We start from the raw sequence: 25,256 nt of genomic DNA on the forward strand, positions 1-25,256 counted from the left end.
AGGCATTAGGAAGATTTTAGCCGATCTTTGCAGAGAAGTCCAAAATTAACCCATCAGTGATTGTCCATTCCTGATAAATAGAATTGCATATGATCCTTTGCATCATGAATGCCTCTGAAGAACAGCCTCAGCTGAAATTGTTCGATCATTGAAAGGCATGATTGCATAGATTCCTCTAGTCGTAAAAGGCGTTATTCGATTCCTTATACGGCAATTGTACTCAAGCATACAGATAACGTTGACGCGTCTTTCGCTAATATTAGAAGGTAGCAAGATAACATCAATAACGCAGCTTGAGTTGTGGCGAACTTACCAGACTACTTAGATAACCGCATTTACGGACTGCAAGGGTTCAATTCACTAGTGGTCAATGTTCGCTCAAACATGAGCCTAATACAAACCTCGACTCAACTGCGCAGTCCAACACAAGCTGAAACTTAAGATGCTTATCTTATCTGTAAAATTACTCACTTAAAACACTAAAATGAATATTATTAGACGATGTCGCCATGCTGAATTCTTTCAATAATGAAAGATAAGGCATTAGGACTTCTTCCCCTTGCATTCTGGGAGTTCATCATTTTAGCCCTGGAAGTGTTGTATCATCATTCATTCTGCGACACGGACGTTTCGGGTTCAATACAGATATTTACCATTCTGGTATAGTTCAGTTTTGAGTTTGCAAGGTCATTCGCATTTTTATTGTTTATCCCTCGTTTGGAAAAAGTATCCAAGATGTGGGATCCATCCGCTACCAAAGAAGCGGCGGGATATCTCCGAATGAGTCCAAAAGAAAGCATGGAACTTCAGGCTCAACCTTTCGCTGGAAAAAAATCAGTAAGTCCAGTTAAACGGTGTTTTGTTTTGTTATTATGCTATTTTCAGAATGTTAGTGTACAGTATAAATCAATGGAGCGTGCTAAATTTTCGTGTCGTCAAAACTTTATTAAGTCAACTCAAAATCAAACAAAGCAAGCCATCCTTGTAGGTAAAACAATTTTGGAATGAGCTTAAATAATACACAACTTTTATAGGTCTGGATTCCGCACAAAACCGATGTTTACCAGTTGGCAGAAATAGTTGGAGCTTCGGAAAAGAAAGGGTGCAAGAAAGTGAAAACAAAAGGCGGTGATGTGAGTAATAAATTTTTTTCCAAAACAAAGATATATATGTCATTTTTGGTTCTAGGAAAATTTGCCGCAGGAAATTTCGCCGTATGAAATCGCGCTGCAGGAAATTTCGCCGCATAGGAAAAATCGCCGCAAGAGCATTTTGTTGTACCTTTTTATTTAAAAAAGTTCGTTATTTAAGATTATACCCCAACCCTATAAACCTAATTGTTTTTATCACAAATACTTGTTTTACAACAAAATGCTCTTGCGGCGATTTTTTATGCGGCGAATTTTCCGGACACGGTCATTTTGAATGTCTGCAACACCTATTAATATATAGCATATTTCCACAAATTTCAAACTTGCCATGCCGTTAGTTCAGAAAAAAACAATCTTGTTTTAAACATTAAGTTCTAATCTTTATCTGGTTTTATATAGCTTTCATAATATACATGAATTTTACCTATTCGATAGATTTCATTCATGATACCAGTAAATAGCGTGATAGGACTTAAGATAATTTTTTTTATATACACATTGGATAACTCCAGTGCAGTGGCTTCCAACCTTTTTCCTACTGAGCCTGCCTCAAATATCGGTCCAACGGTCCGCACTCTCAAGCTTATTGTTGTAGTCAAACAAGTGTATATCTCCCATTCCCAGTATATAGATATGTAATCGTTTTTACGGCGACCAGCGGGAAGATACAGCCTCTTATAGGTGAGTAAATTTGGAGAGAGAGGGTCGTCGCCATGGAGACAGAATTATTTCGCCCATAACGCTTTCCTTTTAAATATTTAAGTTACAAAGATTCGTGTTATTCTGATCCGACTCCGTTTATCTCTCCTGACAACACTCTTCCCACAATCCAGTATAGTAGAATTCCACATTCAAATTCCAAACATGTTTCGATTTCCCCCAACGTTGCTATGAAGGTCGCACAAAATTGATTACCTTCATGTTTTCGTAACAATTTCGTGTCACAAAGAAGCTTTCTTGTGCCTTTCCGGTTCAGAAATTTGCTCAAGCCCCAACGAAGACCCTCATTCAATTACATGGGTCCGTGGTTATGTAAGTCAAAATCATGCCTAAGTATGATTGCAGTCAATGTTGTCTTGAAATTGTTTTTTATTATTGTAAAAAATATATATCTAAACATCCGCAGAAATTCACAATACTTAATCATTTTCAACAACTATCTGCTACCCGCAGACATGATATGCAATTGCAATCACTCTGCATGCGTTTACTAAATTGAATTAGTACAGTCATATACGATCATGAGTTTGTCGGTTATTAAAACTATAACCTCTCAAGTCACAATTGCCTTCCTAGGCCCCCTATAAAGTAGGAATGGCCGTAAATCCATATTGCACGAACTTGTGCAGATAAATGTGTATATAAAGTCATCCCACGGTTCTAAAACCAACTGTATCGCGTAAAATATCGCACCTCCAGTCTGATATCTGAACTAAATACGTTACTCTTCCCGGTTTTAACTGAATCGGATACCAACGCGTCCACAACGGAAAACAGCCATTCAACTGCTAATCTGTTTACCTGCTGGACGTTCTGTATATTTTAGTCGATATAATATGCGAAAGGCCCATGCTCAATATTGTTCTACCCAAAAGTCGTGTATTTCGTACATAAATTATCCCGTTTTCAATGTCATACACATTAGAACACAGAACAGCAATGCTCACCTATATAAACAAGACGGTCAAAAAACTATGCTGAAAAGCCTAACTTGCGATAAAATTACCCCAATTTCAACGCCGTTCTAGATCTGTTCTATATAAATATAAAAACAATTTCGGTATTTCGAAACCGGAGGCATCTGCACTGGGACGTTATCTGGTTTATGCGATGTCACATTTACTTAATGAATACTGCCGTGAAATTTCCATACGAGGTTAGAAAGCATTCGAAGTCATTCGATTTACTGCAGGCAATATGAAGCCAATCTGCCTTCGTATCGTTATTTACCGTGGGCTTTTTGTTGTAGCCATGTTATGATTCAGATTTAATTTGATGATATTGGTCAGAGAATCGATTTTTAATCCAACAAAAAGCGTAGCAAAAACAACGCTTCACTAACAATCCATATCAATTCTAGTAAGCCTACTTTATTTATAACTTATATGAGTTGTATATGCCTACATGTATGCTCCATACTTTTTTAAGCAACTTTAAGAATCTTTTAAAATGAAACATCATACTGTCTTACTCAACATTAGAAATATTTGTAATCTTTTTTTTCTTCTCGCAGGAGTTAGATGTGAAAGAAGACAACATTCATGAGCAAAATCCCCCAAAGTTTCAAATGATTGAAGATATGGCAAATTTGACATATTTGAACGAGCCATCGGTTTTGTACAATTTACGGCGAAGATATGAAAAATTTATGATTTACGTAAGTATTATGTAAGTCATTTTCCCAAAAGTTGATATTTTCATTATGACCATTAAAGCACCAACAGCGCCGTGTTGGTTTTTGATAATAACATATCTGACAAAAACTACTTGTCTGGCTACTTTAACGCAAATATAACATTATACCGCATAACTTTTATTAAGACATACTCGGGACTGTTTTGTGTGACTGTAAATCCTTACAAATACCTGCCTGTATATGAGACCTATGTTGTCAGCTGTTATAAAGGAAGACGTCGAGCTGAAACACCGCCTCACATATTTGCAATTGCTGATAATGCTTACAACGATATGTTGAGAAGTAAGTTTGTAAACTCAATATTTTCATTTATGTTGAGCTCACTAAGATTAATAAATTTGTATTATATTTTGAGAGTCGGTGTAATGACGTAAAAATATAAAATTACTAAATCTTTATGTTTCAATCCCGCATACTTTTATCATTTGCAGACAGAGAAAACCAGTCCATGTTGATCACGTGAGTAGACGTATTTTCCCGCCTTTCACACACTTTCCCGCCCACTAATAACTAACAATATAAAAGGAACTACTGTTATATTTTTTGGAAGGACCGGCATTGTCTACTCGATTTCTTACACTATGTGTGCGGTGGTGGTCATAGGAATTGAACCTGAAATGCGTAAAAGCCAACATACTTGAGTCTAACGCTTTAGTCGTTCAGTCGACGCTGTAACCGACATAGGTCGCCTCCATGGTAACCACTCGTAATGTAACAGTACACGAGAAACACTCATGCGGTGTATAATTTTGCAATCAATATTTGGGCTGTATATTTGATGATGAATGTACTAACTTATATCTTACACTTATGAAAAGTGTCGATATTATTTGCTCTGCACAAAATGCATTCATTGCGAAGTGCTTATGATATATAACAATAAAAAAAAATATTATTATTTGTCAACTTTTAACATCTTACAAATTCGACCATGTTTAAAGAAGACAAGCAAAATTAATCTCAAATATTTTATTGATTATAACTTTATATCTACGGTATTGAGTTAATAAATCATGATCTCTACAATGTCAAATATCATTGATATTAGAGAGGCATACGATATCAGTGGTGTCTGTTGTGCTAGAGGTTCTCTTAATTAACACAACGCACGCCCTACATTAACTAAGTCAAACATTTGATTTTTCAATAACTGTACTTTTATAAATATTTCATGTTCACAGTGGCGAGTCGGGAGCAGGAAAAACTGTTAACACCAAGAAGGTTATCCAATACTTCGCGACAGTAGCTGCCTTAGGCGAGGCAGCAAAAGTTGTAGATGATCACCAACCAAAAACAAAAATGGGGGTAATATAAAGTTTTCTTTAAATTAATCCAACTTTATCGTCAGGTTTGTACATGCACGACTTCTGGAGCACTCTATAAATTCTTTAAAATTCAAGTTCTATAGTTTTCCTCCGTTTTTTTTCGTTCAAATTATTTTCATATTTAACCAGGGGACTCTCGAAGATCAAATTATTCAAGCAAATCCTGCAATGGAAGCGTTTGGAAATGCCAAAACTATAAGAAATGATAATTCATCCAGATTTGTGAGTATTAGTTGCTCAATATGGTAATTATTCTGAGATAATAGCATAAATCAGACCGAATAGGCAATGTTGTTGCTCTTTTTTACCAGTTGCACCAGTTTTATACCATTTCAATATCTGACATTATTTCCAAACTTTTATTGAGTTGATGTTTAAAAACGATATTTTTTCTTAACTAACAGTATTTGAATTATTATGCGATAGAAGCAGACCGATGAATTCTTATGAAATTTAACTTGTGAATGTAGTATACATACAGTGGTTATACATTGTAATGAGGTTGCTAAAACTTATCGAATATCAGCGCCAATATGAAATGTTGTACATTGTGCAACGTTATTTATACTACAGTATAAAAAATGCAAAAAAAATTTCATTCAGGGCAAATTCATCCGAATTCATTTTGGAAACACCGGTAAATTGGCTTCAGGAGATATTGAGACATGTGAGTATAATGTCCAAATAAAAATAGGAAAATTCAGGCGATTGAATATCCGGCTGACAAATATGAACATCGTTAAAAATTTATTTTAATTAAATTGGATCCAACTATACATTCGCGATCGATTCTATTTGTCGCTGATGGTTACATCTTTGCTTAAACCAGTATTCCTTTGCTTTCCGAACCTGCCGAAGCCCTACGTTATTATGTAAGCTATCGTCGAACCCTAATGTTTTAAACATGTAAAGCAATGGGCGCAAGAACCTGAGGGGCGCACTTAAAAGGGGGAAGTTAATTTTGTGCATGGTTTGCGAATGCAACAGTCTGTCTGATTGTTGCGTTATTGACTTGAATCTAAGTTTTTAGAGTTATATTCAAAGGCCATGTATTATCAAAATAGTATCAACCAACAACTCCCTGGGTCTGCCAGTGGTGAAAACAACATAATCTGCGAGAACAACTAACTACACATATAGTCTTCCGACCAAGTTTTTTCTTTGGTTGACATATTTTACAAAAAATGCAATTGCAAAGAGTTTTTCAGACACAGACACACTATGAGCGACGTATGTGGCGATATAATAAGTTTTCGATCAAGTGCATTTGGATTCCAGACATAGCCATTATATTGACAGGTCCAATAAAACTTATATCTGTGCGAAACTATACGCATAGTTAAGCTTTTCTAAACGTGGATATAGTTATTCACTATAGTACTATAGTTATTCTTACATAATTAAATAGGCTGGGTAATAAAAACACTTAATGATATGCAATTATTTCAGAGAATCTTCGTCGAACCCCTGGAACAGTTTCACCGAACCACCCGGGTTAAAACGACAATTTTCCCAATTACAAAATTATTTCTATGTTTCTGTTTCATCTTCAGATCTCCTCGAAAAATCTCGAGTCATATTTCAGCAAGGCGGAGAAAGAGGATTTCATATTTTCTATCAAATATGTTCTGGAGCTAAACCCGAATTACTAGGTAAATTCAGAAATAGTAGCACAAACTTTATTCATTGTTTCAAAATTAGTATTAAAATTGTAATTGTGATTTTGATATGACTCTTTCCAACAAAAGATGACAAGGAATCGACCATTACTTTATTTATTTGATCAAAAATAAAAATAAAAGAGTGTGTTTTGTATGTGTAATGTATGTGCTCTGATTTCTGACAGAATGAAGCAAAAATTTACAGGATATCTATATTTGAGTTGACTTGACTATTATGATAAATGTAGAAAGAAGTCTGATTACCGTTTGATATATTTTAATTCAGTATAACAAATATCTTCTAAATAAGTTTACTTAAAAATTCCAATTATGTTTGACAGAGTCTTTATTGGTGACAACCGATCCATACTCATATCGATACGTATCGCAAGGTGACGTCACCGTCGCCGGGTTGGATGATGCGGAAGAATTAATGGCCACTGATGTAATAATTTTCACAGATTTTCATATTTATTTATTTTCTTATCAGAAACTGTATGCTACAACAGTGGTACTTAACCTGGTATGGCGCCCATTTCGGAGGCGTCAGACAAATCCAGAGGGAGCGCGGAAATGCGACATGGATCGTACCTTGTTGCGATATGGCAGTTCGTCGATAAGAACAAGATACAATGTTTATTCATCATCAGATATCAACATAAAACTGAGCACAGGCTAAGCGATGAACTGTGCGGCCAAGTGTTTGTTCGTACTTGGATGCTGTTTATGCTGGTGTTAAAAGCTATTGTTGACTGGCTACTGGGCTCCTTCCTACGTATTAGAATTGTCGAATGTTTTCCGTCAGTAAAATACCGTCGGCAAATAGGAAAACAAAAATCACCGTCCAACAGTTCAAAACATAGTTAATTTTACCCTTTTTTGAACTAAAATATTTAACCTATAACTCTTGGGATTATGTAATATTTGTCTGTGTTTTGGGGTCACAATATATAATAGGTTATGGCATCTTGTTAGTCGTGATTCATTCTCAATTTGCTGGGATATAATTTTTAGGTTAATCGCATCAATTGGTATTGATGATGAAATCGTGATATATTCCAAACTCTCATTAACCTCAGCGACGCCTTGTAGGAGTTACTAAATATGACGGGGGTGCGAACGGTTATACCCAACCTTCGTGGGGCTTGTCGACAAAAAAGGTTTAGAGTCACTGCTATAGTAGTTGCCTCCTCATTATAATTTACCTGAACATGGACAATTATTGTTTGCACAGAGTGCGTTTGACGTTCTTGGCTTTACACCAGAAGAAAAGGCTGGAATATACAAGATAATGGGATCCATTATGCATGCTGGGAATATGAAGTTCAAACAAAAACCCAGAGAAGAACAAGCTGAAGCGGATGGAACTGAAGGTAAGTAATAATTTTCACAAGTTTGCTTAACATTAGCGCCGATTCAAACTCACCTGGAAGTAATCTTCACAAGGTAAGATTTCGGAGGAAAATTGGAATAGCGTTCTGCTTTCAAGCATTTAGAAAAACGCCAAGATTTATTTTTTTCCGTAGCTGATTTTGCAAACAGCTCATGAAAAAGGAATGCAAACAATGAATATGCGTATGTATAGGTCAAAACCAATTACATTGGAATAACTCAAATAATTTATTCCTCGACGACTATATTATGTATTTCAAGTTTTGCCAATAAATTGCTTTATTTTTGATAATGGAGAATATTTGTGTCAACAGATGCTGACAAAATTTCCTATTTACTTGGAATAAACACCGGCGAATTTATGAAATCACTCACTCAACCTAGAGTTCGAGTAGGAAATGATTACGTCACTAAAGGGCAAACGGTCAAGCAAGTCTATTACTCATCTGGGGCTCTATGTAAGGTACTATCATTTCCATCTAATGAGTTATGCGGATACACGATTTCACCCATGTTACTAACTTGCACAATAATCCTATTGCCTTTACAAAATAACTTTTACGCTTTTATTTTCAGGCCGTTTATGACAGACTTTTTGCATGGCTGGTGAAACGTATCAATGAAACTCTGAGCACGAAACTTCCTCGAAGTTTTTTCATTGGTGTTTTGGACATTGCTGGATTCGAAATCTTTGACGTAATTATATTTTGATCATAATTTCATTCAAGTTTGTGGAGTTTTATAAATTTCATCTAAATCGTTACATTCGTTAGCGTCAGAATTATTTGCATACTGTGTTTAGTCATTAACATTAGCTATATATTTATACTATATATAAATTTATATAGCTATACATTTGTGAATGTGAAGAAAAAGTCAAATAATGTATACGTTTCATAATATTCTGAAAACTAAATCCACAATTCAATTTTCATGGTTGCTCTTGTGTGGTGCTCTTGAAGAGGATTATTGATTATGCTGTCAGTTTTATTTTATGAAGATCATCTAAGCACGTAAATATTTTAATCATCTACAGTTCAACAGTTTCGAGCAGCTTTGTATCAACTTTACAAATGAAAAGCTTCAGCAGTTTTTCAATCATCATATGTTTGTGTTAGAGCAAGAGGAATACAAACGTGAGGGAATAGATTGGGAATTCATTGATTTTGGTTTAGATTTGCAAGCTTGCATCGAACTCATAGAAAAGGTACATTGTTCATTTAATACATGTGTGGAAATTATAAACAATTTCCTATAAAAGATCCCATAAAATATATTATAAAAAAACAATATTTTTTTATAAAAAGCGCCCTGAAATAAGCATGTACTGAAGAAGCCTTATTTGCATTGAAAGGGGCATAAAAACGTCGTATATAATGAAAAATAAATCGTTTTGTTCCAATAGAGCTCTGCATTTCAGTAAAAATAAACTATAATTTATCATTTGATTTCTAGACATAATCCTGACCATGGTGAAATTCGCCACAAGTTGTTTTCATCAAATAAATTTTGAAACACACTTGCTCAGCTTTTGAAACCTAGAAATTATACATATATACTGGGTACATGCATTGACAACATTATTGATAATAAACAGAACCGGGGTATGTGATTTCAGGAACTTAGAGTTCTGTATATGGTGATGTCAGCCCCTTCTTGAACAGCAAGTAACTTTGCTGTCATTCAAAGTACTTTTGTATGATACTTTGCAATTAGCTTATCTGTCTACGACTGTGAAGGCTGTCATTAAAAGTATCATCATCGGAAATAGCTTAGTAATAACATTTTACCGAATTTATCATTAAATGGAAAAGAGGAATAGCACCTTGGGATATTGACCTCGTCGACTTTATTTTATGACGCTACTAACGTTATTTGCGCGAAATTATGGAACAGTCCCTTTATTTCCGTATGCCTACAGGGGGCTTTTAACTTTATCAACGTTGGGATTTTATGCAAATCAACTGTGAAAGTATGTTCGAGACTTCTCCAAGCCCTTACCCGTTCACCTTCATCAATTTTATAGCTGGCGTGGTTGTTCATTTCAGCCATTGGGTATTATGTCAATTCTCGAGGAAGAATGTATGTTTCCAAAAGCTTCGGATCAGACATTCAAAGAGAAATTGTATGCAAACCATCTTGGAAAATCGAACAATTTCATCAAACCGAGGCCGCAGATAAAAAGAAAATTTGAAGCTCATTTTGAATTAATTCATTATGCTGGGATCGTAAGTTAAAATTTTTATAAACCTGATTTGTAATTGAAATGTTATCAAATATCATAATATTATTGTTAAATTTGCGTTACATTGGATATCTAGGTTGGGTACAACATATCAGGATGGTTGGAAAAGAATAAAGATCCACTGAATAATTCTGTTGTTAGTTTATACAAAAAATCAACATTGAAGGTTTTGTCAACTGTATGGGAAAGCTACATTTCGCCGGACGATGGTGAGTTTTTTTTATTGTTCATTAATTTTATAATGAAGTAAAAGTGATATTTTATGGGCATCGTGCTGTTTTTAGGTTTCAGGTAATTTATTCCTGAGATTTCACCGAAAGTCCATTTGCCTTTAGTTAATCAAAACTGCGAGGAAACGAATAAAATCTTCACGCCGTCATAATTTTAGTTATTATGTTTTGAATGTAAACTTTCAGATGGGTCCTCGTCGAAATAATATTTTTGCGACAAGATGTGCAAGACTTAATTTAAACAAAATGTAATAAGAATTGTTTTGCGGTCTAATTCCAATGATAAATAAACAGTGGTAATTTAATTTATTTTCGACGTTTTATTTGTCTCGCTTATCAATTACAGCTGTCGAGCAGAAAAAGGCCGGCAGAGGAAAACGCCAGAAAGGCGGTTCATTTCAGACAGTGTCGTCATTACACAGGGTTTGTATGACATTCAGCATAGTTCATTTGACGTTTGCTTCTCTCCTGTTTAAATTATTCAGACACTCGGTCTGTACAAGTTGTGCAAATTCCATAGCTATCGCATAATCTTATGTATTCCTGATACTTGAGAACCACCAGATAAACAACTCATGTCATACTAAGCAGATCTTGACTTCATGACGTCTAAGTCGCCCTCATTTCGACCTACTTCGTTTAAAATGAACTGCCACTTTCTGTACGCCTTGTGTAAGTTACATAAAACTTCCGCGCCAAGCGGAATATTTACGATTTATTAAGATTATACTGGAATTGAATGTAATTACAAGCGCGTACACCAGCTTTTTTGTTTTCCCATTCTTTTCTCGTTTCCCTAACACCACTTTTTTTTTATGAAATAATTCTTTCAACCGACTACAAGAGATTGGTTGTGTTTAAACAATACATATGGTTTCTCATCAAAATATACTAAATCAAATACAAGACTGAAAATCGAGTTCTCAAGTTTCAAAAATCTATGGCATTATTACTTACTATGTAAGAGTACTGATATAATAAAACGCGACATGTTACCCATACTCGCCAGATTTTGGCAAACTGATTGTTGTATGACTTTGAAATAAACGATCGCCATATTTTAATGCGCATCCTATTGAAACAGTATAAATATTAAAATAGTTTATTGCATCGACCAACTAAACATAATTTATGATTCACGAACGTATGTACAAAAAAGACATCAGCGCTTGGTCGTACGCAGAAGTGCCTCCTGATTATAATTGTATCAATATTGATAAATATACTCTGACTTTCATTTTTGCAAGTTTTGGTATTATGTACGTAGGAGTCGTTGAATCGTTTGATGACCAATCTCCGTTCAACTCAACCACACTTCGTACGATGTATTATTCCCAACGAAATGAAAAATCCAGGAATGATGGATAATCAACTTGTACTTCATCAACTGCGATGTAATGGAGTGTTGGAAGGAATAAGAATTTGCAGAAAAGGATTTCCCAGTAGAATTGTGTATGCTGAGTTTAAACAACGGCAAGTCTATTTCTTGATTTAAAGGTTTCCTCAATTTGAAATATCTAGATATTCAATAATAGCCACATGAGGACCCTTTGGCAGATTTCCCAGACCCAGATCCGTGTCTGTTTGTACCGTTAGCTCACAAGAAAGATTTTCATAAACACCTCGATTTAATGAAGTTTAATGTGTTTAGTTGATAGTCAAGAGTTCAGGTTGTAATGAACATTGTATACTTACATTACATCATGAATTTTCCTGACAATATTATCATTTATTCCCATCCATCCAATATATAACTTCCAAAACGCCAAATATTATAGTCGTCAGCTGCAGTGCTCATTAGCCATTTGCTTCAAAAAAACATGGACGGGTCCGCTGATTATAAAGACATTCTAGAAACATGTTCGTACTGGTTACTTCGAACCCACTGAATCACAGGCTGTAGTTGAGTAGAACCTAGTTGATACAAAAGTGAGTATGATCAAGTCCGAACGATTGTGGAAACGAACATTGTTGTTACAAGAATTTGTAGTAAGGCAAACACCTGGATGACGAAGACGATGCAGAAATTCCAAATTAAGCCTTTGTGGACAGTCGTTTGCTTATTTTTTTTAATATTTATCATTTATCATCATACTCATTATTGCAGATACCGCATACTCAATCCGAGCGCTGCACCAGAGGGTCAATTTCTAGACAGCAAAAAAGCTACAGAAAAATTGATGGGCAGTCTAGATATGGATGCAAGTCAATTCCGATTTGGACACACAAAGGTCTTGAGAACATATTTCACTTTTTCAAAATAATCTTTTATGCCTTAGTATATTTTTATCTAGCGTTAATTTTCCTATTCCTTTCACCAGAATATTTTTATATCATATTATTATTCACGCTTCAGGAAGTATGTTCATTTGAAACAAATTCAGCGGTTTTTTCCCGGTAGTTGCATGTTATTGTCTCAAAGCTGTTTTTATTCTGTAAAACAGATATTTTTCAAAGCTGGTATGTTGGGAGAGCTTGAAGATATGAGAGATGAAAGATTATCAATGATATTAACAATGCTGCAAGCTCGTGTCAGAGGAAAACAAATGAGAATCGAATACCAGAAAATGCTAGAAAGACGGTTAGAAGAAAATTCAATTTTCAATACAATCAGGGATCTATTCAGCGATTATACTTATTTCTCCTATTAGAACTACGTCGCATTAGTAATTGATACTAGGTACCCATTTTTCAATGATGTGTACTGCAGTGCCATCCCAAATTGTGCTTACCATTTGAACGACTATAAATTTGACAATCAAACATAATATATATTAATTCAGACAAGCGGTCATAGTGATACAGTCAAATCTACGTTCGTATTTCTCTGTGAAAAACTGGGAATGGATGAGGCTTATGTTCAAAATCAAACCATTATTGAAAACTGCTGAAAGTGCCAAAGAAAGAGAAGCAATCGAAAAAGAAATGGGTGATGTGAAAGAAAGTTTTGAAAAAGAAAAGAAACGGCGACAGGAGCTTGAAGAAAGCCAAGTATCTTTGATCCAAGAAAAGAATGATCTAGTGTTACAACTAACAGCGGTATGAATATGATTGTTTTTTTCCATATTTTCTGATTTTATTTCTATGACGTCATCGCTTCAAGTGCGTTATGTACTTTTGACAGAAACCGTACCCACATTTGACAAATAGTCAATTATTTCTCTTCGTTACTTTGTAATGCTCTTTATATTTTAAGATTATAGATTAAGATTATATTTTCTGATTTTTATTTCTATGACGTCATCGCTTCAAGTGCGTTATGTACTTTTGACAGAAACCGTACCCACATTTGACAAATAGTCAATTATTTCTCTTCGTTACTTTGTAATGCTGTTTATAATTTAACAAATATTTTTATATAATTTACCATTTTTTCATAACTCAGGAACAAGATAATTTACAAGACGCCGAGGATCGTTGCGATCAACTCATTAAAAGCAAAGTAGAATTAGAATCAAAACTGAAAGGTATTTTACTAAAGTTTTTAAATATCTCTATAAAAAAACAATATAGTCAGAACAAATGTTTCTACCTCCAGACCTTTCCGAGAGGTTGGAAGACGAGGAGGAAGTCAGCAATGATCTCGTGTCAAAGAAGAGAAAACTAGAAGATGAATGTTCAGAATTAAAAAAAGATATTGATAATCTGGAATTAACTTTGGCGAAAGTAGAAAAAGAGAAGCATGCCACAGAGAACAAGGTTTGTTAAAAAGTGATAATTTTATTGACTTCATTATAATACACTAAGATTTATTCTTTTGTACGTTTGCGCTAAACAAGGTCTTATACAAGAAGTCACTTACACACGCACCTACAGAGTATCACATTAACGTTGGCAGTTTATGGAGACATATCAGTCGGTGCCACAAATCACCACAAATTGCTCTTCTCATATTGTTGACACATGCTCAGGAAGCAAAATGATTCTATTTGAGTCCATTCAATTCTATCGAATTAAAAACAAAACAGACAATCAATATTTCTATACAACATCTTTTGCTTTATTTATTTAACTTAGTGATCTTTTATATGAAAACTGTGATATTAATAAAAGCGAGCAAACAAAATTTACCAATCTTTTCTTTTAAATATATTTTATTGAGTAAACAAAATATTTGTGGTATAAAATATTAGTCAATGTTGGATTCTCTCGAACATCAATAATATTTATCGTTACAATTACTTATTGTCCATTAGGTTCGAAACCTTTGTGATGAAGTAGAAACATTGGAAGATACTGTTGCAAAGACACAAAAAGAAAAGAAAGCTTTACAAGAAGCTCATCAACAAACATTGGATGATCTGCAATCAGAAGAAGATAAAGTGAATAGCTTGACTAAGCAAAAATCTAAATTGGAACAACAAGTTGATGATGTAAGTTGAGAAATAGAAAATATTTTTAATTTGAATATTATTCAAAAAATACATAAAATGGATATATAAATAAAGTAACCTCATCAAACTGTTTGGTATTTCTGTAAAATTTCCATCTATTTATTAATTCTATTAAGGATATTCTATTACGGAATTTGTAAAATTTGTTAAATAACGTTTTTTATGAAACTATTCAATTTAAATTGCACATTTAAATTTGTGATTGGTCACATGTATAAAATTTGCTTTGAGACCTCTGAGAACAACTTGTATTTAAACAATATCTTGTGGTATAAGGAAATTGCAAATGTCAAATTCAAAAATTTGTTCGACTACAACTTTGAAAATATTCTTTATATCGACCATATTGCCTTTGTACGAAAAGAAAATGATTTTGCTCAAGATTTGAAAATTAAATGTAACTTTTTCAAATATATAGCTTGAGGCCTCTCTTGAACAAGAGAAAAAAGTTCGTATGGATATGGAAAGATCCAAACGTAAACTGGAAGGAGATTTGAGACTTTCTCAGGAAAGTATCATGGATCTTGAAAATGAAAGACAAAGAACGGAAGAAAAGTTAAAAAAGAAGGAATTTGAATACAATCAACTCAGTACTAAGCTTGAAGATGAAAGTGCCTTGATCGCCCAACTGCAGAGAAAAATTAAAGAACTTCAGGTAAAAGAGTATATTATTACTTACCTGTCGATATTAGCGTATCTACAGGGTAACTTTATTTTGTGTAAAGCAAATCATTCAACTTAAAAAAGAAATTATGTGTTGTTTATAGGCTCGTATAGAAGAACTCGAAGAAGAACTGGACGCAGAACGAGCTGCGAGAGCAAAAGCCGAAAAGCAGAAAACGGATATGTCACGTGAGCTTGAAGAATTGAGCGAGAGATTGGAAGAGGCGGGAGGTGCGACATCTGCTCAGGTGAAATACAACTTTATATATCATGTTTTACACAGGTCCCATGTGAAGTTTGCAATATCACTATTATGCCCTGAAGAACTTTTATGTTTTGATGTCGCTCCTGTAGATAGTGGGATGATCTATTCGAAACGTGGTGTTCGAAGAATCCAGGATGGTTTGAGGTAAACGCGTTTGCAAGCCACACTTCGTTTTTAGTTTTCAAGTTTTTGAAAAATTGCCACTCTCTCCCGAAACGCAAAGAATTATATCTAATTTTATCCAATATATATTTAATATAATTTTTGAATACGCGAAATAGTTCTACACTCATAATGGTTCGAATAACAGGTTCGTCTTCGTAAAATGCTTTCAAAACAGGATTACAAAAAGTTTAATGAGCAATTCAGAATTCGTAAATCTTGCAAATTAGTCATTGCTGATTAGTTGTATCTTGCTTAGATTGAGTTGAATAAGAGACGTGAAGCTGAATTTTCGAAGATGCGCAGAGAGTTAGAAGAGTCGAATCTTGCTCATGAATCTTTGATATCTACAATGAGGAAGAAGCATGCAGACGGAGATGCTGAACTGTCGGAACAGGTACCGTTTAAATCTCATATAAAATCACTCACAAGTACTAAACTTGTTCTAATTTTGAAGCGATAGTGATTTTCGCCAATATATTACCCCTGGTCGATATCAAAACATAAGCGTGGGGTGACAATTCTGAAATGACAGGTTATATTCTTGATGACATACCACTGCTAAAAATTCAAAAGCGAAGTATTTATATTATTTTTCATGTGTCTTGCTAAAATTGTATTCGTTTTTCTTGAGAAACGTCATTGACTTCGAGTAATTCATTGTTTGGTGAAAAACGAATATATATCTTCTCATCCTATTGCCTGTGGCATTTGGTATGCTCTTTCCACTCGTCACTTATAATTGGTATATGTGTTGAAGCTGAACTTTTTCACCCTTATTTAATTTATGACATTTTCAATAGGTCGACAATTTACAACGAGTAAAACAGAAGTTAGAGAAAGAAAAAAGTGAATTGAAAATGGAAATTGATGATCTATCAACAAATGTAGAAGTTGTTACCAAGGCGAAGGTTTCATTTTTTTTTCTAATAAATTATATTTTCAACTTTTAAATTTATCCTTATTGAATTACTACTAATTGATTAATTACCAAATTTGTAATGAAGTGTGTACATTTCTGTATTTTGAATATCTTTCTAAAAATATCTTTCAGTTGAATTTTGAAAAATTGAGTCGTAACCTTGAGGATCAATTGTCAGAGGCAAAATCTAAGAACGAAGAAATGGGTCGAGAATTGAGTGAATTGAACCAAAAATTTGCCAGGATTTCGAGCGAAAGAGTATGTCGGAATTTTTTATTTCTACTTCATTTACCTTTAATTTCAACAAAATGTTTGTAACAGTACTCTTAGTAATAATTTACTGTATTTATTAGTATTTAAACTATGGATACACTTCCTATAGCCATGACTGTTTTCAATCTAATATTCGTTTATTTATAGTCATAGTAGAATTGTTATTGTGCCATAACTATACATATATATGTGCACATTTATGCATTTGAGAAATTATGACTGGATGGTTAACGAGCTGATATATATGGGTTCATAGTCTACTTTCCTCTCCTCCTCTTGAAATAAATATTAAAATTCCAGGGCGAATTGAGCAGAGTTGTTGAGGAAAAGGAAGCTTTGATGAGTCAGTACACAAGAACTAGAAATTCAATGCAGCAACAATTGGAGGAATTAAAAAGGCTTCTGGAAGAGGAATCTAAGGTACTATCGATATATTATTAGTTTGATATATTATTTTTTGCAGAATATTTTAAGATAAGAATAATTGCCAGAATTGTGCCATATTCCTGGTTAACAATTTATCAAACTACTCTATCGTGTCACACCTACGAAAATGTGACCGGGTCAAGTCATTCTACTCTGAGCATAGTCAAAAACTGCAATGATGATATCGTCTCTAGGAAAATCCTTTTTGCGAAACATCAATTTTAGCTCTGATCATTCGCCATTGTCTAGTGTTTCTCTGTCTAACCAGAATACTTTGTAATAAACAACTACAATCGCTATTGTGTAATTTTACATGAGGAATTTTTTAATACTTTTCCTGATTTTCAGATAAATATTGATTGAATGATTTAAAAATTGGTATATAAAGTAACAAACGTACCTACCCGATACATCATGTTGCTTTGTCTTTGTGTGAAACATCGACACAGCTCCTGAACTCAAAGTAAACAAATCTAAATCTGTGCCGTAATCACTTATGCGTAACAATTAATTAAGAATGTGATTAGTGCTTCGTTCAGCCATGACGACAATATTTCGCTGAAACTTTCAAGGCACAGGCGGATAACATAGCTTATGTTTTAGTTAGGAAATGCATTTCATATTTCAAATTGAAATATTTGACGAATAATTGATTTTTACCTATATTACCTATATGACACTGCTCATACACATGCTTTCTTCATAACAAACACTAGTTGCCTCGTCGAGAAGGCCATTGTGCCATCTCTGAACATGGGCGATTGTATATTTTAAGGCCAAAAGCGTTCTGGCCCACGGTGTCCAGAGTGCTCGACATGACAACGATCTTCTTCGCGAACAATATGAAGACGAACAAGAAACTAAAGCAGAGTTACAAAGAGCTTTGTCAAAAGCAAATGCAGAAGTTGCACAATGGAGAACAAAATATGAAACTGACGCTATACAAAGAACGGAAGAGTTGGAAGAAGCCAAGTAAGAACTATGCCATTAAGTAGCTCATACATCTTTTTTAGCAGTTTTTTCTTTTCTATAAAATATCGCCCTATTGTAATATCCGTGAAAGGTTCCACGCCAAACTGTTTGGATTCAAAGATTCTAATCCATGCATCTCAGATAAAAAATAAAAAAAAACTGTTTCTTGAACACATAGAAAAAAGTTGGCTTCTCGTCTTCAAGAAGCTGAAGAGGCTGTCGAGGCTTCTCAAGCGAAGGCTTCAAGTTTAGAGAAAACAAAACAGAGACTTCAAGGAGAACTCGAAGATCTTGCAATTGATCTGGAGAAGTCGAATTCAGCTGCTCTTGTATTGGACAAGAAGCAACGAAACTTTGATAAAGTATGAATCATTTGATGCGGTGTTCAATGCAATTTGTTGTTATTTTGGTTTGTATCTTAACAAACATTTGATTCAAATTTCCAAAATTCAACAATTGTTGAAGCGTGCATATAGCGATAATGATCATTTTTCTAATTGCATTCAAATTATCTTGAGTAACTCCTAATTGAAACATTCTGCAGGTACTTGCTGAGCACAAGCAGAAATCGGAAGAAATCCAGGTAGATTTTGAACAATCACAAAAAGAAGCAAGAGGTCTTTCTACAGAATTATTCAAAATGAAAAATGCTTATGAGGAAGCTTTGGATGCTCTAGAAACTATAAAACGTGAAAATAAGAACTTACAAGGTAAAACCTTTTTAATGTAAATCTGCAAAATTGTCCTGTTTGTCATATGTTCAGCTGATGATGTGGCAAACTTCGAATATTTAATTCGAATATCAGATGATTTTTTTTTTTTTAGAGGAAATATCGGATTTAACAGATCAACTTGGGGAAGGAGGAAAAAGTATTCACGAACTTGAAAAGGCAAGAAGATCATTGGAACACGAGAGGACTGAATTACAGGTATAGCCTACTAAACATGTATACCGTAGTTATGGTCTTCACTCTTGCGAGAGCAATTCAATAACGAGTTAGCGATTAGAGACCGCCGACTTATCGATCTAGCGGCGTGTGTCTTTCGCTCTGACTCAATAGAGACACCGCATGTCATCCAAATAGGCTTCTGGTCCGAGATATGATGAATGCACGTGTAAAATCAAGATCGATAAGTAACAAGATCGATAAGTAATGACGATCTTTTTCTATCATCTACTGTGTATTCACATGATTTATTAATTAGGGTAATTCTTGTTGTGACAGTTTATTTATTATAACCAAAATTATCGCTTTGAAAAACTAAAAACACATTTTATCCTAAACACAAGAACATGCAACATAATCAGATTGAGTCATTGAGTATAGCCAAACCTAATCGGACCACTATTAGACTAACTAAGGCAAAGCACAGTAATGCACTAATGACGGGATATAAACAAAGTAGTCCACTGTGTAGCACAATGCAACAGGAATAACTCAAAATATTTTTCATAATATATTTTTATTTTGCTTCAGTACTTTCCGTGTTCGATTTCGTGAGTGTGTGTGAGTACAACATGCTGCAAGTTTTGTGCAAACTCTCGCTGTATTTTTCTAGTGAATTTTCAAGCGGAACGTTAAAAATTTTTGTCTATCTATTTATACTCTCCTATTCTAGGCTGCATTTGAAGAAGCTGAGGCAGCAGTAGAAAATGAAGAAAGTAAAGTTCTAAGACTGCAAGTTGAAATGGCGCAAATTAAACAAGATTTCGAACGCAGATTGCACGAAAAGGATGAAGAAATTGATAACGCCAGGTTATTTAAAATAAAGCCATTCATATAACATAACTGTGACATATTGAATAGAGACATGGTATTAATGCCTCGGTCTACATTTTAATCAGCGCATATTTTTGATTTCAAAATACCACTGCTTTCAAAACTATGAACCTTACTGGCTTCACTTTGATACTATATCCCCCATCAAATTTTCAATTGCTCGAAGTAAAGTACAGGAATACGCAGAACATAATGTTTGAAAAATTCTATCTACCAATGACTTATCTATCCAGTTTAAAAATCCGAACTTTTTCATTTGTAAATAAACAAAATGTCCAACATACTTTCATTATAGACGTAATGCTCAAAGATCTATTGAATCAATGCAAGCAACACTGGATGCCGAATCGAAATCAAGATCTGAGGCTCAAAGGATCAAAAAGAAGATGGAAAGCGATATAAACGATCTTGAAATGCAAATATCGCATTCTAATAAACAAGCACATGATGCCATCAGACAATTGAGAGATATGCAAGCTTCTAATAAGGTTCGATTGGAAGTCGCTATACTCGTAGTAATGAATTTATATAATATGCCCAAAATGTATGCGGCTTAAATTGAGCAAAATATGAACTATTATTCTCTAAATTCTCAATATATTGCAATTAACTAACTTCGTATATATATGTTTTCTTTACTTTCTTGTTTCGGTGGTATTCCTTCTAAGGAGATGTTCAGATGTCTCATTTCTAAGCTTTATGACTGCTGTGATCTTTCAAAACATTATTTCAATACTTTAGGAGTTGCAAATGCTAGTTGATGATGGCAATCGCAGATCTGAAGATATGCAAGAACAACAGGCAGTTACTGAACGTAGAGCAAATTTATTGCAGGTAATATTAAGAATTACTCGAAATGTTGCTTCAAATAAAAAAAAAACTGGCATCCTTTTGGATTTGTGACAACAAATATTTTGAATTTTAACAAATTTAGCTCTCATCTAAAATTGTAGACTCATTCAAATCGCTATCTTTCAAGATTATTATTTGGTGGATGAAAGTGAAGTTTGATTTCAGTAAATCTGAGAAAAAGTGCAGAATTCCTTGAGACTATAAATATATTAGAATAATAATTTATTTACGATCCAATCCATATGTTATGAGTAATATATCAAAATATATATTGGTGTATGTCTGCTATGATCAAGTTACTATAAAAAACTATTTTGAACTGTATAATTTCCAATCTATTGTGGCGTTTTTTGATATTTATTTTCGATTCAAGGCTGAGCTCGAAGAAATGGCTGCCGGGTTGGAACAAGCTGAGCGTGGCAGAAAACTTGCAGAAGGTGAATTGATGGAAGTCAGTGAACGAGCAAATTTATTGCACACTCAGAATACTGCTCTGATAAATCAAAAACGAAAGTTGGAGGGAGAGATACAGACAATGCAATCAGATGTCGAAGAATCAATTCAAGAACAAAGAAACGCAGAGGAGAAGGCGAAGAAGGCTATAACTGACGTGAGTATTCAGCACGAAAAACCTATGATATTGTTTCACCACCACGACGCACGGAAATTATATGATGCAGCTACTAGTTGTATAACATTTTTCATGAAAGTTCTCCACTGCAGCGGTACTCAGTTTATGCAATAAAATGCAGAATTGCCATCCAGACAATAATTAATTCCTTGGAGGCGTAACAGATAGAATTAATAGTTCGTATGCAAGAAAACAGTGCAGGTTTTTTTTTTCGAAAAAAAAACGACGGTGAAACTTGAACAAATATATCATCGCAACGACCTTAAATATACGGATCCCCGACTGCGTCCAAGCATACTCCTTACGCCAGCTAAGCACTAAAGTACATATTAAACATTTTAGGCGGCCATGATGGCGGAAGAGTTGAAGAAAGAGCAGGATCAATCTGCTCATCTAGAAAGAATGAAAAGAAATATGGAGCAAACGGTTAAAGATCTTCAAATGAGATTGGACGAGGCTGAACAAGTTGCGTTGAAAGGAGGTAGAAAACAAGTGCAAAAGCTTGAAACTAGGGTAAGTCTACATGTAAGCTCTCTGACAGTTTTTTTTTTATATTGGCAAGGTACGACAATCAGTAGTGAAGTGATAGAATTCAACAGTATATCACCAGTATATCGCAGAATTAACATATGAGAAACATTTGTGTATAAATGAAATCAATATTTAGATGTAGTATTTGGAGCTTGTTCTTGATTTAGGCATTTTGAAATATTCCGTTGAAACAAATTAACGATAAAACATTCCGCCGTTCCCATTGTGGAGCTTGTTTTGGATTTCAGGTTTTTTAAAACGACATGTAAACATATTCTGCCGTTCTAATTTTCAGCACATGGCTATATTGTGATGTTTGCGTCTTGACTATTATCGTAACCTATCATACCAATTAGTATACATTCGAAAAATTACAATGTTTTGATATATTTTTACTTTGTATTTCCCCGTGCTCAGGTGAGAGAACTTGAAAACGAAGTTGACGCCGAGCAGAGGCGTCACGTCGAGACGTCGAAAATGTTACGCAAAGCAGAACGACGCAATAAGGAGGTCACGTACCAGGCTGACGAAGACAAGAAAAATCTACTCAGAATGCAAGATTTAGTGGAGAAGCTTCAAGTTAAAGTCAAAACTTACAAGAGACAATGTGAAGAAGCGGTCAGTAGCAAAACTTATTTATGTTTTAACGACATTCATAGACTTTTGTATTTTCGTCGATGTCAATTATTTATGAACCATGCATATGAGAACTACAATAGTGACAAATAAAAAATAATAATACTTCGATGGTACTTTCCCGAAATACATTACTCAAACTTTACTTTAAACAGACAACAAATTCAGAATTAACCTAAAGAATGTGAACACAAAACAAATATATGATTTCAGAACATTAGCGCCTCATTATAACAAATAATTAACTTATTTCAGGAAGAACAGGCAAATCTAAATTTGGGTAAATACAGAAAACTACAACATGAATTGGATGACGCGGAAGAGCGAGCAGACATGGCTGAATCAGCTCTGAACAAGCTAAGATCTAAAGCAAGAGATAGTGTTGGGTCTGGATTAGGAAAAATGGGCTCGTATAAGGCAAGTATGAATTACTGATTCAAGAAGGAATTGGTGTAAACTCTACCTGAACGATTTGTTCTTTGAGACGGATAACAACTTGAACTTATTGTATATTGTGTGTTTTCAAGACGAAACATTATTTCAAAAAAGAATATACATGCTCAAAGCTAATGGGGAAATATCTACATAACCTTAAAATAAAATTTTGTCTAAAACAGAGAATATTTGAACAAAGCCTGTATTGCTGCTATTACTAGATGAGTGTATAGCTCGCCTAACCACGGCCATTTTTTCTTTGTCACGACTGATAATTATTTTTTCAGAATGTCGACTGAAATACATTGAGGACATATTACGTTAACGAAAGACGATTTCAATATTCAGCTTTGCACGTTTATACAAGCACATTTGGAAGCTATGTGTTTACTCAAACTTTTATAATATTACACCACTTACAAACAAAACTCATCTCACGACTTGAAACAACTATCACAAACACATTTGATAGCAAAACTATATGACAAATATTTACTAGAACCTGGAAAAAATGACCTATAAATATTTTCATTTATCTTGATAGATTTTCAGCTTCTGACATTTGCACGTTCATTGAATGATTTCGCACTGTATTACCCATGAAAATATAATCATCAGCACTGTTTATTTTATGGAGTCAGTAATTTACTAGATAGTTAGTTCAAAAGTTCAGAAATTGGTTGAAAAGGGGAAAAAAAGTATATATATAAACTTTAAAGTAAGTTTGTTTGCTTAACGTTCGATATTTTGGTGCGCTTTGTGTACCCAGTTTGTGGACAAGTTACTTACCGGGTTAGCCTATAAAAAGAATAGCGGACTCCAAAGACCTTGATTTTTGGTGATTGTTTAACTTTACTTAATTACAATGAGTAGCAAGCAAATTTATCAGACGTGACTTTGAGAGTGTAGTTTGCTTCAATTGAGTTGCGTTCGAAAAGGAGACACTGTCGGACTATCTATTATCTTTTTAATTATACGCCACGAGAGCACCCTATATTCTATATATATATAAAAGAGCGATAGGTGCTGTACGAATTCCAGACTCGCTATGTTTGCACAACCGCGACAAAATGATGATATTGACGAATGGGTTTGGAAGAGAGAGAGAGGAAAATATTCACAGACGGCGTCTAATATTGTAATTTTACTAAAATTGGACACTATTCAGGAATAGATAAACGTAGCCGTTGTGAATTATGTTATTCCAATCTGAATATTTAATGTTCTTACCTGCCAAACATGCCGTTGGAAAAAAACGAAAAGAAAATATATATAATAATTTCCTAGAGTCAAAATATAACTGCCGATCAATATCATGATGTCAATATCTGAATGACATTAATTTTACTTCGGTAAAAATTACTGGTGTTGAAGAAAAGAACAATCAGTTTAGGATGAAGTTATTTTATAAGTCATCGATTTTCTCAATGCCAATTTTTATGCTCAAGATTTAGTCTTTCATAGGTTATTTGGGGCCCAGAAGTTTCGTTCCAGATTTTGCAATAACACAATGATTAGACGGCTTGTTCCGGCCTCAGAAAAGTATGAAAATTGAGCAAAACGTGAGTCAACACTAATGCGTTAGCGCTGGAAACGGAATTTATGGGCGTTTCGTGTTAATGTAAGATGAAGCACTCACACCGTAAATAAATAATAGAGGAAAGAGATAAGACGGCTCAATCATACAACGCAGTGATTTTCAACATTTTTCGAATCGCAGAACACCTTTTAGATCGAGAATTTTTTGTGAAACACCAAACGAAAATTAGCGATTTTGTGGAAACTATTCGAATAACCAATAATCTCGATCAGTTTTAGTGTAGGAATGAACTTACAACCAGACTAATGGCTTATGACTCAAGTTGTAAAAAGGCGTAACAAATTCATGACTAC

At 34.2% G+C, this 25,256-nt stretch overlaps 1 protein-coding gene across 1 annotated transcript; it reads left to right on the forward strand.

Annotated features, from left to right (window-relative positions):
• Window positions 1-567: 567 nt before the first annotated feature.
• On the forward strand, window positions 568-23,975 carry LOC120331028 (myosin heavy chain, skeletal muscle, adult-like). The gene is made up of 42 exons (XM_039398046.2): window positions 568-837; window positions 1,035-1,133; window positions 3,385-3,528; window positions 3,693-3,849; window positions 3,999-4,026; window positions 4,749-4,872; window positions 5,022-5,114; window positions 5,496-5,559; window positions 6,446-6,544; window positions 6,895-6,998; window positions 7,788-7,926; window positions 8,260-8,408; window positions 8,522-8,641; window positions 8,982-9,152; window positions 9,994-10,173; window positions 10,267-10,399; window positions 10,767-10,843; window positions 11,688-11,893; window positions 12,528-12,651; window positions 12,865-13,001; window positions 13,204-13,459; window positions 13,806-13,887; window positions 13,959-14,119; window positions 14,617-14,793; window positions 15,233-15,469; window positions 15,582-15,725; window positions 16,164-16,301; window positions 16,708-16,815; window positions 16,959-17,084; window positions 17,400-17,519; window positions 18,301-18,497; window positions 18,676-18,859; window positions 19,042-19,207; window positions 19,323-19,426; window positions 20,118-20,254; window positions 20,574-20,766; window positions 21,020-21,112; window positions 21,504-21,740; window positions 22,104-22,274; window positions 22,710-22,910; window positions 23,184-23,345; window positions 23,651-23,975. The coding sequence occupies exons 1-42, from the start codon at window positions 736-738 to the stop codon at window positions 23,660-23,662; spliced, it is 5,856 nt and encodes a 1,951-aa protein (XP_039253980.1). The 5' UTR covers window positions 568-735; the 3' UTR covers window positions 23,663-23,975.
• Window positions 23,976-25,256: the final 1,281 nt, after the last annotated feature.

This window comes from Styela clava, chromosome 6, assembly GCF_964204865.1.
Source record: "Styela clava chromosome 6, kaStyClav1.hap1.2, whole genome shotgun sequence".
Taxonomy (NCBI): Eukaryota; Metazoa; Chordata; class Ascidiacea; order Stolidobranchia; family Styelidae; genus Styela; species Styela clava.